The sequence below is a fragment of the Scardinius erythrophthalmus genome (genome assembly GCF_964197995.2).
Source record: "Scardinius erythrophthalmus genome assembly, chromosome: 6".
In the NCBI taxonomy this organism is placed as follows: domain Eukaryota; kingdom Metazoa; phylum Chordata; class Actinopteri; order Cypriniformes; family Leuciscidae; genus Scardinius; species Scardinius erythrophthalmus.
In genome coordinates, this window is record NC_138226.1 from 21,871,039 (window position 1) to 21,885,637 (window position 14,599).

A 14,599-nucleotide genomic window follows, 5' to 3' on the forward strand; every position below is an offset into this window, starting at 1 on the left:
TGGTCCAATGAGTTTTCAGTGTGGGCGGGGCTATGCTGTATGACTCAGCAGGAAAAGAAACCAATGTCGTGTAGTTTATTGTCTGTCATGGCTGATTTGGACAAAAACTCAGTAAAGGTTTTAGTTCCCGCTCAGATGTTACCTCAAACTTTCTTCATATTTTTTTCTCCTTTCTTTTCACTTGCGTCATTCATCTGCAGTTTTTATTGAAATTCCCATTAGCATTTTCACCATATGCTCATATACAAACATGCATGTTCTCTTACCTGCTGTTAAACTTCTCTGGATGTTTTTCTCTCATTAAGTGGAAGCGATGCGCTATGGATGCGTCCTGAAAGGGGACACAGAAAACAGGAAACACAGGTTAACTGCCTCTTTTTGCAAAACACATAAAATTGTTTTAAGTCTCAGGCTAATGAGCTACAGACAGTGCTGTCGGATGGCTGATGTTAGCGCCCATCCTAAATCAAGTAGTGTTCAAAATCAGGACTGAGAGGAAACAGCAGCCCTAGGCCATACAGCATAGCCATAAAGCTGTTCAGACATGACCCAGACGATGTGGCACAGCCATCCCTGCTAACACTGATCAATGTTTAACCCTCTATGGAATGGCAACAAATTATTTTCATAAAAAAAACAACAACAACTAATTGCTAGAATGAAAAGGACAGCCTCTAAAAACAAACAACACCATAAGCAATAAATAACAATAATATACAGATTTGATTTGATGAAGACATTGTTTGTAGGATCACCCTTACAGGGAACACACATGCTGAGATGCTCCTTAAATTTATGTAGATATCTAAATTTTTCTGCTTATTTGATAAGTTAAATATATGTTGTTGTTTTTCAGTTCACAAATCAACATTGTATAGTATAGTAATAGAGGAATATATATATATATATATATATATATATATATATATATATATATATATATATATATATATATATATATATATATATAATTCATTACCTTGCACTCCAGTGGAATTGCACTTGAATCAAATGGCATCAATTATATTACCGCAGTGCTTTATTTTGAACTGTTGATTAAAATGCTCATATTAAGAATAATTGTAAAGGCTAATGAGTCAAGTGAATATACACCATTGATTGGGATCTGTAAGATTGTTTTATGTATTCCTGATGGCAAAGCTGAATTTTTATCAGCATCATCATTACTTCAGTCTTCAGTGTCAAATGATCCTTCAGAAATCATTCTTATATGCTGATTTGTTTCTTATTATTTTGATTCTTTTTGTCTTTTATGTCTATTTGGATATTCTTTTTGTCAAAATAGCCATCACTAGAACATAATGGACCGGTTTCACATACATGACTTAGATTAAGCCAGTTTTAGTAGCATTTGTAAGCATTTGATGTCAGTGCAAGTTGCTTTCAGTTAAAACAGCTCAAACATGCATTTCAGTCTGGGACTAGCTTAAGCCTTGTCTGTGAAACTGGGGGAATATTATTGAGTGCAGAGCCGATCAGCCCTATACGCACACTACGCAAGGTGCGAAGGGCCCCGCAAATTACTCAAGGCCCCTCCTCCACCTCGTGTCAAAGCGCGTCAATCAATGTTTACAATATCAATGAGAAAATGAAGCGGAACTATCCTTCTGGTCACGAAAAGAGAGAGAAAAAACACCATGAGAGTGAATTGCGGCAAAAGTTATCAGGTAGACTTGTGTGCTCTCCTCTCAAAGTTTGATGTCAGCAAAGAACAGTAGGCTAAAGTTAAGTTGATGTGAGTTGATTTATTATGTTTAATAAACGACAAAGGACAACAGTGTTTGTTTATAAACTGTAGCTCGGAAAAGATAACCGCGTCGCGGGTTAACATGCATTCATATGCGCGTGCACGAAATGAAACGCGCACTTTCCAGCAGAAACATCTGTTGTCGGGACCAGTACAATATGGGAGTGATGGCATTCCTCATTATAGTTTTAAAACAAGACGATGATTATCTAGTCTCTCAGTCAAGGTTTAGTTACAACTCTGCACTAATGCAATATGGAAAGCAATGTATTGACATTGACTATTGATAGGCTCCATTGAATTTAAAATGTTGATTGGCTGGAGATTCTGGTCAATATGGATGCACATCCCTCAGTAAATAATAACCATCAAGTATCAAGAATTGCTTTTATCATTTAAAACACTGCTATGGCACCATTTTAGCTTTTATTCATTCACAGAATATGCATTTTTGATATCAATAATTCAATTTGTACTATTTAAAATGTGAATTCTTGAAATTAAGAATGAAATTTTTATTAGTAACAATGTCTTCTGAAATCAGGAATTACATTTTCACTAGAACTAGTTAAAGGAGGGATTGTAGTGGGAACACTGGGGTGTCAGGTGTGACTGCGTGGCAATGGCAAATGGTTCATGGCTCACGGGTCAGGTATGAGGGCCCCTAAACAGAATTTTGCTTAGGGCCTCAGGGAGGTCAGGATCGGCTCTGATTGAGTGTTAAAGTGAAACCTAGTGGCTCATTGAGTTTATAGACTGATGATTTCAAATTGGTGCTAGAGAGGTGATTTTCTCTCTGGTGCAATAAAAATAGCCATGCCTAGAAAACGAGAGCTTCTCGGGTATTAACAGGCCCCTGTTTCACATCATGAGCTCATGTGCTATGGGGGAGGGATCTGCTTTTCAGATCTGTTGCTGTGGCCTGAGGGGAAGATGATTGTGCAGAAAGGCCTGTTGGACAAAGTACACAATTCTGGAAATGGGGCCACAGCTCTAGAGTGCCTGAATATATATATATATATATATATATATATATATATATATATATATATATATATATATATATATATATATATATATATATATATATATATATATATATATATTAAGAGATGGTATCAGCAGGAAAGAGGCTTTCCAGGAATGCCAGAAGACGATGGGCGAGGGGGAGGGGGAGGGGGAGGAGTCAAAGAATAGGACACTGAAGTCCAGAAAATGAACAGTTGTGCGAAGACAAGTAACAACCAAGCTTTTACACCGGTAGTGTGTACTTCATCATACTTAAACACAGTTGTTTTCCAAAAAAAAAAAAAAAACATTTCCTTGACATATTCCTGGAAGCAAATACTTCAGCTGAAAACAAAGGTTGAGGGTTATTTAACTGCCTCAAATAAGTACACGAAAAAAGAAAGAAGTATCCTACAATGATTATCAGCTGCCTGTACAAGAGTAGTAATTAATAAACTATCTTATCTTGAAAATAGCTTAAAGCCACAGTGTCATTTTAAATCAACAATCTTATTTATTTGATTAATTACAATAGTAAATATTTTCAACATCAGGGTAAATAAACTCTAATAGTTATTTTCTGAGGATAATTTAATTATTGTTTTCAGGCATTGTGACCACACATTATGTACACTTTCACGAAACTGCTGTGGTTCAAAACTAATCTCCCAAGAAAATAAATACTATAATAATACAGAAGTGTCATCATCAAATAAATATATAAATATTATATATATATATATATATATAAACCACTGCCTTAGCAAACACTAATTATTAAAAACACTGCCACAATAGAAAAGAAAAGCAGTTCTAAATAATTTTTTTGACAAAAAATGACCACATCAGCTACTTATATACCATTATCCTGTCAACTTGAACGATATTGAGCTCTGCCTGTGAGGACCTAATGGCAGCTTAGAGCATAAGGGATCAAACAGCGAGTTAAAAGGTTGTTTGCTCTTGCAGCACCAAACCACAGCGGAGTCCACTGTCAGTGAAGCAGCCTTGATTAAAATCAAAGCAACAGTGCGCAAACAGAAGAGCTAATTGATGAATCAGGTCTGCAACCGTAACTGATTATTTCTATATTTACACACGCACATGTAAAAAAACAGAAGAGCTCAAAGCCACCACATCCTTCACTAGGCCCGAGCCTGAACACATTCACACACACGTAACACCTGTCTCGGAGTTTCGCTGTGTAATATAACGATGGATCTCGGCACACTGCAGTGCTCACCGTGTCACAGACTCAGACAGGGAGGAAGTGTGCGAGTGTGAGATTCTTAGGGTTTGATAGCTGCTGGCACGCCGATCAAGCCGCGAGCAGACGATGCTACGTTAGCACCTGTGCTGGCTTCCTGCCCGTGCTTGCAGGTGCTGCGGCGCTCACATGGGAGAGGGTACAGGAAGTATGGGGGGTTTGGGGAGGCTGCGTGGAGGGGTGGTGGACTGGCATCCCGCACATATCCAAACCACTGCTATGATGCATTGCGTTCTACAGAAGGGACTCCTGCTGTGCTCCATGCACGTATGGTATCACTGAAGTCAGTCAAAATATCAAAGAATAGACAATGTCTATGCGACATTTTCCAATGCTCAGAAAGTCCATGCAGGTCTTCCAGAAACTGGCATGTGTGGAATTAAAAGGGTACAGAACGCACCGTACCTCAATCACTGCATTGAATGCCAAGACACAGAACGGGCACTGCACGACACCTTTAAAGAGCAACATAACTAAAGAAAAACAGGAAGCTGTCCTCAAAAAGCACTGCTCTCGTCCAATGACGTTTTTATTTCCTTTACACAAAAGATAATACAATCAAAAGCAAGGGGTTCCAAAACAACTAAATCTATTAGAAATCATTTTCATTAATTATACTGGTTCATCCAGATACTGGATAAAAAAATTGTTTATATGATCCACTGCTGGAATATTCCTGAAAACATAAGCTCAGACATGCTTTTCCTGCTTTACTTTTCCTGCAGTTCTCTTCTGTAAATACTAGAGACGTTTGTTCTAGCAATGCATTTTAACCAACTCATTAATTCCTGTTCATGCTTACGATAGCACACAAGAGTCATGAGGCTCTTAAAAATGTAGGTCATGTTTTGTTTTGATGTCAGAGTCTCCTCCTTACTCCAAAAATGTGTTTTTTTTTTCAATTGCTCCAATAGTTCAGACCTACATGCATTTAATATAAGGCAGAATGACATTACATGTAGTTTGGGAATGCACAGATATAAATGGAAGCTTTTGTTCAGCTTCACAGTATCCCATCTGTATTGTATATTTTCGAAACTTTTAGCTGCCCACCCCTCTGGGGTGTTATGCTATGATTTATCCCAAACTGTGAACTATGGGAGGACATCATGTCCTCCACTAAGACATATCCTGTCCCTATGGAATGAAACTGCGGGCTTAACTGTTCTTGGCATTCCCCCTCCACTATCTGAACAAGGTAAAGGTTGTATATCACCTCGGGGTTTGTATCATATACAGTTGGACGGCTTCTACTTATTTGTGGACAAAGTTCAAGAATTAATTCAGTCCAAAAACAGATATCGTCCTCCTGGGAGAGCATCTTTCGATGGGGTGAAGAGGTGAAGGGTATTAAGAGAGGTGATATTCAGGTCACAGTGATTGGTGTGTCCACACTGGGTTATTGTAGCACTGTACTGAGTCAGTGCCCATCTGTGCTCCTGTCAGCACGTTGGGAGCAGGTGCATATGGGACTTATCGTGAGACTGGAGGTGCGTTCGTGTGAAAGTCCACATAAGTGCGTGAGTGAATTATGTGAATACTGTCTGAATGCTCTGAATGTGTGCATGTGTAAGGTGAATGGAGAGGTGGGCCCTGTTTTCCTTCTAACTTTAAGACCGGCCAGGTGTCACTCAGCACGGCCATTCATCATGATGGTAACCTGGTCCGATTCTGGCACCCAAACACTTCCTGTCACTGATACTTCCCCTGACCTTCAGTCCGTGCCAGTGCTATAGACACAAATACACACACATGCACATGCATACACACACAGACTGACAGGCTCTAAAATAAACACTCTTATCACATAGATAAGGTTGAACGATTGAATATACCTCTTAAACGGTTGTTTGTTTAGCTACCTATTAAACCAGCGTAGCCTAAGCTCTTCACAGCCAAATCACAGCCATATTACACAAGGATAGACTGAACCCTTTTCACATTTCTGGGGTTCTCAGAAGCAGTCTGAGAATAGTCGCCATATTTAGGTAAACTTCTATAGTGGTGAACGGAAACTACAACAAATATAATTTTTGTGCTTCCATTATCCCTAATCGCAAAAAAAAAAAAAAAAAAAAAAAAGGCAAAAGACACTGAGATTGATTTACATTGGGCAGAAGAGGAAAAAAAAAAAAACGTTAAATTTGCCATCACTCCCTCAGCCGTCGTATTATGCTGCCTTCACATGCTATCGAAATGATCGAAAATATGAGTTTCCTATTAAAAATTGGAAACAAATAACCTAGTTGTATTTTCTACTGAGAAGCTCTAGATAATTTTTATACCTGAGTTCCTAAGTTGGGCTGGCCATTAACTTTAAACATTGTGGAGGGGAGAACGATTGCTACTAAACTGGTGCATATTTACATATATGAATAATCATTTGAAGCATTTTGTATGTTTCATAAACTAAGCAGTATAACCAGTACCGCTGTCCCAGGGCAGAACTGACTGAAGTCACTGGAGACGAAGGTGTGCATGATACCACAGCAGTGAAAACATGATGGCAGAGGGACAGTTTTCCAAACACCCCAACCACGGGGAGGGGGAGAGGCTCATACAGATAAGTTGTTGATCTCAAGAGAGGCGATTCGATTTCAACTCCCAGGCCTGGAGATACATGGAGAGACGTCCTTAAAGGCTGCTGACATGGTGTGTTTGCTGTCCTTAATTCCTCCTGAGGATTCTTTCCAGGGTGAATTGGATCACACAGCAGGATTGCAATGCCATTCTAAGATGTCTCAGAAATCAGATTCATATGGATGTAAAGCACTGCCCTCCTCTATCAGTTGGTGCTAGTAGGGGCGAAGGTTCACTCAAAGAAATCTATCATACCTGAAAGCATTTCTATTCATCTCAATAGTAGTTACTAGACTAGTGCAGGGTCCTCCTGAAGTATCTTTGTTCAAAGAAAGTTTTGGGCCAATGACCTGAACTGCAACTGCATGTGACCATTCAATGGAACTGGAGGAAGATCATGAAGAAGTTGATTGGCTAACGACACAAGAACACACATAACCACAAACCTTTCACTGATGACTATCCTAAGCACTTTTGTACAATTGACTAATAACATGAATAACATTCTTAAAAACAAAATAAATCTGAGTAACTTTTATTGTTTGATAATTGGACTTTGCACAAGTCCCACATGTGATTTCACTTTCCGCACAAATATCAGTATCTTCCCTCCCACATCCGCACTCAGCAATTCAAATCCAGTCCTGTGCCACACAAAGTTTCAAGTAGATAGGTCCCTCAAAGTAGACCCTTAAAAAACCACATGATGAATCAATGTCTTCTGAAACAAAACGATACGTTTGTGTGAGAAAAATGCTCTCTAGTGAAAAATAAATGCAACAATATTTGAAATACATTTACTTTATGCTTAGTGTACTACAAATGCATTTAAATATGTATGTACTTAATATGAATACCCTGACTTTTAGTACTTTAGTACTTTTGATATACTAAATTGATATACAATTTTGTACTTAATGCGTACCTTAGTTTTGTACTTTAGTTATTCAGAAATAGTGCTGAAGTTCAACTATAGATATACTACAGTATATTTGACTGAGCTAAAGAGGAACTATTGCAAGTATACTTTAGGTACACTTTAAATATCTTGCATTTAAAGACTGATATTATACAGATATCATACTATCCTACCTATAGTGATATTAAAACACATTTTAGGCTTAATATTAAGAAATGTGCATTGTGCAATAAACTGCAAATAATACTACAAATAAACTTTAATTATAATATTTATATCAGTAAGTCTCAAGCGAACTTTGAAGAATCAATTTGCATTATATGGACTCAGAGAAATAGCTTATTTTTCTAAATATCTCAATTTGTGTTCCACAGAAGAAAGGAAGTCATTCTTCTGGGACGGCATGAAGGTGAGTCAATGATGATAAACTTTTCATTTTTGGGTGAACTATACTTTTAACATTTGTTTACTTTCCACATGGCTATTAGTTTAGCTAAAGAGAAAATGAGCTCTGTCACAAATGATGAAATACATAATCCTGGTGATACTGGCCTGAAAACCACAAACGCCATGGATCCACACCCAATCGTCTATAGTCGACACAACCTTCATGGATAGTGACTGGAAAATGTTGAAGGCTGAAGCAGCATTACTAATGATTACATCAGGGCATGAGTCACTGCACTGCTTTACTCAGGTGTCAGTGGCGCCCAATGCGGAGCCATCTGTCCTGTCCTCCTGGACTCCCAGCACCCTGTCCCTCTGCTCCAGTGCCATGCCACACTGCACCAAACACCACAGTATCGTGATTTCACTTTCAGACACAAACGGCCCCCTACAATACTGCCTGCGTCCTCGGAACTGTGCATCAAACTTAAATGTAATTAACTGGAACCATCAAAGTTCACATTATTGGGTCATTCTTCATTCTTTCATGAACAGTCAGTTATCATATGACAGACTTTACTTTCATATCAGAAAGAGTTTAAAGCAGAAGAGCAATGTTTGGATTTTTACAGTTTTTAGAAATATTAAAGGGATTTTTCAATAAAAAAAAATGAACAATCTGTTATCATTTAATCACACTCATATTATTTCAAACCTGAATGTCTTTCTTTCATCTGCAGAACACAAATTTATGAGACATTTCTCAAAATATATTTTTAATGTTCCATAGAAGACAGTCATGCAGGTTTGTAACAACATTAGGGTGAGTAAATTATGATAAATGTTCATTAGTGAACTACTTCTTCAACTTACAACTGTCTTACTTAAAGTTGTCTCAGTATTTCAAAATCCAAATATGACACACTAGAGTTTAAAAGAAAAAGTCTAACTCACGAGTCTGTTTTTTATATTTTATTGATGTCTTGTGAGAACTAACTTCAGTGCCAAGCCACACAAGGACCCACATGGCACAGTCAGTCCACCCCCATCACAAGACTCAGGGTTCACAGTATAGGCCATTGTCCATTCATAGTCAGCACTCCTTCATGTTACCAGCCTCTTCTAACCACCACACTGTATCATCCGATGGTCTGACACTAGGGCTGTGCAATTAATCGTAATTGATTTTTTCGATTTTGGCTTCCAATGATTATGGAAACAAGATAATCGGCGTAAAACGATTATTGTGTCGCTGCCGCACTCCTTCCCTTCATAGCGGTGCGCTTTCGTTCCTCCCTAAAAGCCCAAACTTGACATCCAAATCAGCCAAATCAAAGTGTTGTAAAATTCAGTCTAATGTTGCTAAACTTTGGGACGTGTTTGGTATTAAACAGTGTTATTAAAAGCATATTAAAGGGGGGGTGAAATGCTCATTTTCACTCAATCTCCTGTTAATCTTGAGTACCTATAGAGTAATATTGCATCCTTCATATCTCCAAAAAGTCTTTTGTTTTATTATATTTTTAATTGAAAGATAGGGTGTACCGAGTCTTTCCGGAAAAAAACGAGCGGCTGGGGGCGGGCCGTGTGGGCGAAGCTAAAGCTGTGCTAACGCGCCGAGCTAACAACACACAGAGACATTTGTTCAACAGTTTTACTCACAGTTCCAACGCACGACCGCGAACCTTTATCATTGTGACTGCTCGATCCTTAAGCATTAGACGATCTGCAAATCCGACGCTCTGGGCTTCGCGCGCCCGCGATCTTACCGGAGAAGTGCTCTTAGGACCCATATAAGGAAATTCCGCTCTATCTTACGTAAGACAGAGCCATACTCGAAAAAAACTTTCCGAAACTTGTGACAAACAGGAAGGAGTATTTTTGGAACAAAAATACTACTTCAAACGTACAACTTAGTTTTTGAAACTTTGTCCATGTTTAGCATGGGAATCCAACTCTTTACCAGTGTAAAAAACTCAGTATGCATGAAATAGCATTTCACCCCCCCTTTAAGCCGCAAAAGAGATACTGTTTCCAAGGCGTCCTCCTGTGCGCGTGAGCTCCGAGACGGGGCGGAACACGCATAAGGAAAGAATACTGTGGGCTTCAGATCCCTAAATGGTAAAATAGCCTACACACAAATATGTCGAAATGCCGTTTTGGTAAGTATCCTCATAAACACAGTCGGTTGTGTCTCAAGTGAAAGAGAAAAAGAAAAAGAGTGCAACAGTATATTAGATCCGTGCATTAGCTCTTAAAATGACAGCAGCCTAAAAAATCTGCAACAGTCATTACTGTTAATCAAACAACAACTGTTTTTGGTTTTAATAAGGATTGGTCTATATTTTATGTATTTTATGTATCAGTGTTATTTTACATGTGATTACTTCAATTTGATTCAATTTATGTTGTAGTGTATTACTTATCCGAAATACAACTGTTAGTACATCTTCCTGAAAAACCTAAAGCACTAATTATTTAATGTGTATTTTTGTTCTGTTGTATTTTTTTCCAGTTTTGTTTATAATTTAGTTTCTTTTTTCTTATTGTATTGCTGACTGTTTACTTGTTTTATGTAACTGTTTTCAGGAATTTTACTTACATGAATCAACCTAGAATTAGTTTTTGCTGAAGTATTGATATTTGTGAAATTTCACTGACATTTAAAATGATTCACATCATGAAATAATACTTTTATCATATCACCCACCAATAGTCGTGATTATGATATTTGCCATAACTGAGCAGCCCAATCTGACACAAACCTGACCAAAATGAACTACTGCCTCTTTACGGTGCATCTGTCTTAATTAATTAATTACATTTTAATTGTATATTATTTAATACCAATCATTGAAAATTTTCTATACATCAAAGAATCCTGAAAAAGGGTGACACTGACAATTATTTTTCCCCATCACAGAAATACATTATATTTTAAAATATATCAAATTAGAAAATAATTTCATAATTTTTTTTCAATATACAGTTTGTACTGTACTTTATATTTAAAAAATGCAGCACTGTGCAGCACTATATACAGTACTGTGCAAAAAATGGTTTTAAGACAGTTATTTATATCGTTTGCTGTAGAATGTCAGTAGGAAATATCAGTTTACATTTCCAAACATTCATATATGCACAAGGAGTCTGACAACAGCCGGTCTGCTCCACATGGAGATCTGATTTCACCATAATCGAGTCTGTCTGTGATTACATGAAGAAACAGAAAAAAGTGAGACCAGAACAATGGTGGCAACATTTCCAAGACGCTAGAACAAACCTTCCTGTAAAGCTACCTGAAAATGTGCAAGTCTACCTGGACAAAAGCTGTCTTAAACACCAAATATTGATTTGATTTAGTTAATAGAAGTTAACTGATAAATACAATCCATTTATGACATAGTTTTGAAAGCATCCTCACTTCACAGCATTATTACACAAGTGTCTAAAACTTTTCACAGTACCGTAGCTTTGCAGGTCGGTTTCTTCAAGCGTCTTGGAGACGTTCTTCTACATTTAGTCTGTTTTTTTCTGTTTTCTAGAAATGTAAGCTGATATTTCCTCCTGACACAAGCAAAAATAACTGTGAAAATACTAACGTGCCTAATACTTTTGCACAGTACTGTATATATATATTTTAAGTTACATGAAGTACTGGTTTGTTAAGTATTATATAATATGTCATTAATGATTTTTTATTTCTCATAGAACTAGAGTGCAACATTTATCATTTGCACACTTCAACAATTTCTCAAGGCTTCTACAACAATAACTCCTATGTGGTTCGTGTCGTTGGCTGATGAGCGCACAGTCTGTACGGGAGACAGTGGGACACTAAGCTGAGTTACATAACAGCCCTGAAGTGGCGCATTCCTTTGACTTGTTTTCATGCCACCTTGCGTAAAGCTAGCATGTACCTCCTGCCACTCTTCACACCCATTTCAAGCAGGTCAGGTGGCCCGTTTCAGGTCGTGTCACTATTTCTGGCCATTCTAAATGTGGCCTGACTACTTGGCACATTTCAGCGAGATAAAACAGCAATCATCCAACACACCTGGGATTCGGCTGATTATAATAGAATATTGGACATTTTTCAGAAATGAAAGCAGACTTACTATTTATAGCGACAGGTTCTAAAAACAGGCCAGAAATAAATCATTAGCTAAACAGGCTCACGGAGACACACCTGTTCCCAGTGTGGCCAGACTGTGCTAGCGAAAGAACTTCATATAAAACCTCCTTGGCATTCAATCCTGCATCGAATTTTGTTTTCATCTCAGTTAGTTATTCCTCTCACTGTATAATTGTGGAAGGTTCTGAATATTTTCAGTAACTTCAGTCAATAACTTCTTACTGTAACAAAAAGTGACCATCTATCCACCTGGCAAAACCACTTGAAAAAAATAAAATAATAATAATAAAAAAAATAACTTGTTCATTTGTTATATAATCTGGTTTATAAAAAGAAGTAGAAAAGATTGCATAAGTAGTTTGACATTTAACTGCTCTGTTAATAAATGCTTGATGATAGCAACAACATGGGATATAACATTTGAACAGAAGAGGGTTGCTAAGCAACTGTGTGTGAGAAGGAGAATTCTGTCCACTGATACACGAGTCACAGGCATGAAACTGCTTCAGACGCAGTAAATCACATCAGCAAAGTTTGAGCATGTTGTCGTTCCTCTGACAACGATAATTAATTCTAAAGCTACATGAGAAAACAACGTTTAATTAATCACAAATTACTTTTAGCCTCAGGCTTTGGTAAAAAATACACACTCATAATAGGGAGTAAGAGATTTTGACTGATGAATGAGTGTGGTTAGAAAGACAGGAGGAGGTTTCTGTAAAACATCTGATATAACAGCACTTTCAGGAGTTCTGATACTATAATGTTGAGTCTCTTTGAGCTGCAAGCATTTGTGAAAAAAACTGTAGTAAATTCTCACCACTCCGATGGAAAAGTAGTTGTTCACTATGCTGTAGGGTACAGGATCTCCCTTCTCCTCCTTATCATCAGGGACAATGTCGATGTTCCAGCGGTCAAGCATCAACTCGGTGCTGTGCTCAATATCCCTGAGGAACTTAACCAGACTGCCTCCTTCATAGCCTGTCAATCACAACACAGACACTGCGTGAACCTACATAACACAAAGGGTTAATTATAAAGACTTGAATTAGCCACACTAGAGCTGGACGATTAATCGTTAAAAGATCGTGATCTCGATTATAGCTAAATGACAATGATTCTCCTATGTCTATTAAACCTTTGACAAAATCACACCGGAACTTTGGAATCTGTGTTCGCACTGCCACTGATCCAGAGAGAGAGCAGTTGTCGTGTACAGGTATTAAACCACTTTGCAAACAGTCTTTTCAACCACACAGTATCATTATTTCCGTGTTACAAATATTCATATTATCACAGAAGAACTGGGATAAAAGTTTATAGTTCGGTTATGAACACTGATGTCTATGGAAGTGATCAAAATAGACTAAATCACCTTTTAAAAGTAACGCCAAATCGTTTTATGTCGTTACGCCAGCAGTGGCGACAAGTGATTGTTACAGAAAATGTTTTTGTCATTGAATCATTCATTCGAGAGATTTGTTTAAAAACACGATTCATCCAGTTATGAAACAAGTGAAGTCTTTTTGAGTGAGTCATTGAATCATTCATTCAACCCCGATTTAAAAAAAAATCATTAAAATTAATTAAACATTTTTAAATTGACTGCAGCAATTATCATTTTGTCAGAACCTCTAGTAAATTACGTAATTTTGTTTACTTGTCTATTCAGAATCGTGGGAGAATCATGTACAAAAGCTCCTTTTTCTGTATGAACAAGAGTGTGCAAGAGTCCATGCATAGAAAAGAAGAATAAAACAAGCACGATTCAACTTTTGTTCAACTCATGACAATGAAAGACAATTCCAAGGTTAACAAAGCTTAATTAAAAAACTCAACACAGCAAGATCAGATGATTAAACTTGCCAAAGTAACACAATGTTGTGAAAGTATAAAGCTATCTCTATCTCTCTGTCTCAGACAGACCAGTCATTCTCCAAACAGTTAATGGGCCCATTTGACTTCCATAGTATTTTTTTTCCATACTATGGAAGACAATGGAGCCCATCAAATGTTTGATAACCCATATTATTTAAAACATCTTCTTTTGTGTTTAGCAGAAGAAAGACATTTATGCAGGTTTGGAAAAACTAGAAAACCGAATTTTCTTTTTGGGTGAACCATCCCTTTAAATTGACTCCATTTCACAAACAAACTGATCGTATGACTTATGTCGTATCGACCACTTTTCTTATTCATTTATGGTGCTTTAGGTCAATATTGAAGGTATATTCATTGTAATTGCATGCAAAAAGAGCAACTAATACATTCTAATTTTGTTGAGAAATTAGAACAACATGAGGATGAGTAAATTTTTTAAGTATCTATTATATCACAAAGGGGTTGAACACCATGACCTGAGAAGATTTTTTCAGTGCATGGCAACCCTTCAAACTGACATAAAGGGATCCTTCGAGAGGATATCTGAGGTGAATGAAATGCAATTACTTCCCAGTTGTAATGGGAAGGATACAGAGGCTTCTTGTTACATCATAATCATAGAGGTGCCATCTCTTAATGAGGCCATCATGCTGT

The 14,599-nt window shown here is 37.4% G+C and overlaps 1 protein-coding gene across 2 annotated transcripts in view; it reads right to left on the reverse strand.

Moving 5' to 3' along the window:
- Positions 1–14,599, reverse strand: part of dgkg (diacylglycerol kinase, gamma) — a 114,833-nt gene that overhangs the window by 38,120 nt on the left and 62,114 nt on the right. For both annotated transcript variants that reach the window (XM_081369167.1, XM_081369168.1), the window contains exons 19-20: positions 12,885–13,045; positions 267–331 (exon numbers count right to left, since the gene is read on the reverse strand). In XM_081369167.1, coding sequence (XP_081225293.1) covers positions 267–331; positions 12,885–13,045 — 226 coding nt within the window. The remainder of the gene's footprint in view (positions 1–266; positions 332–12,884; positions 13,046–14,599) is intronic.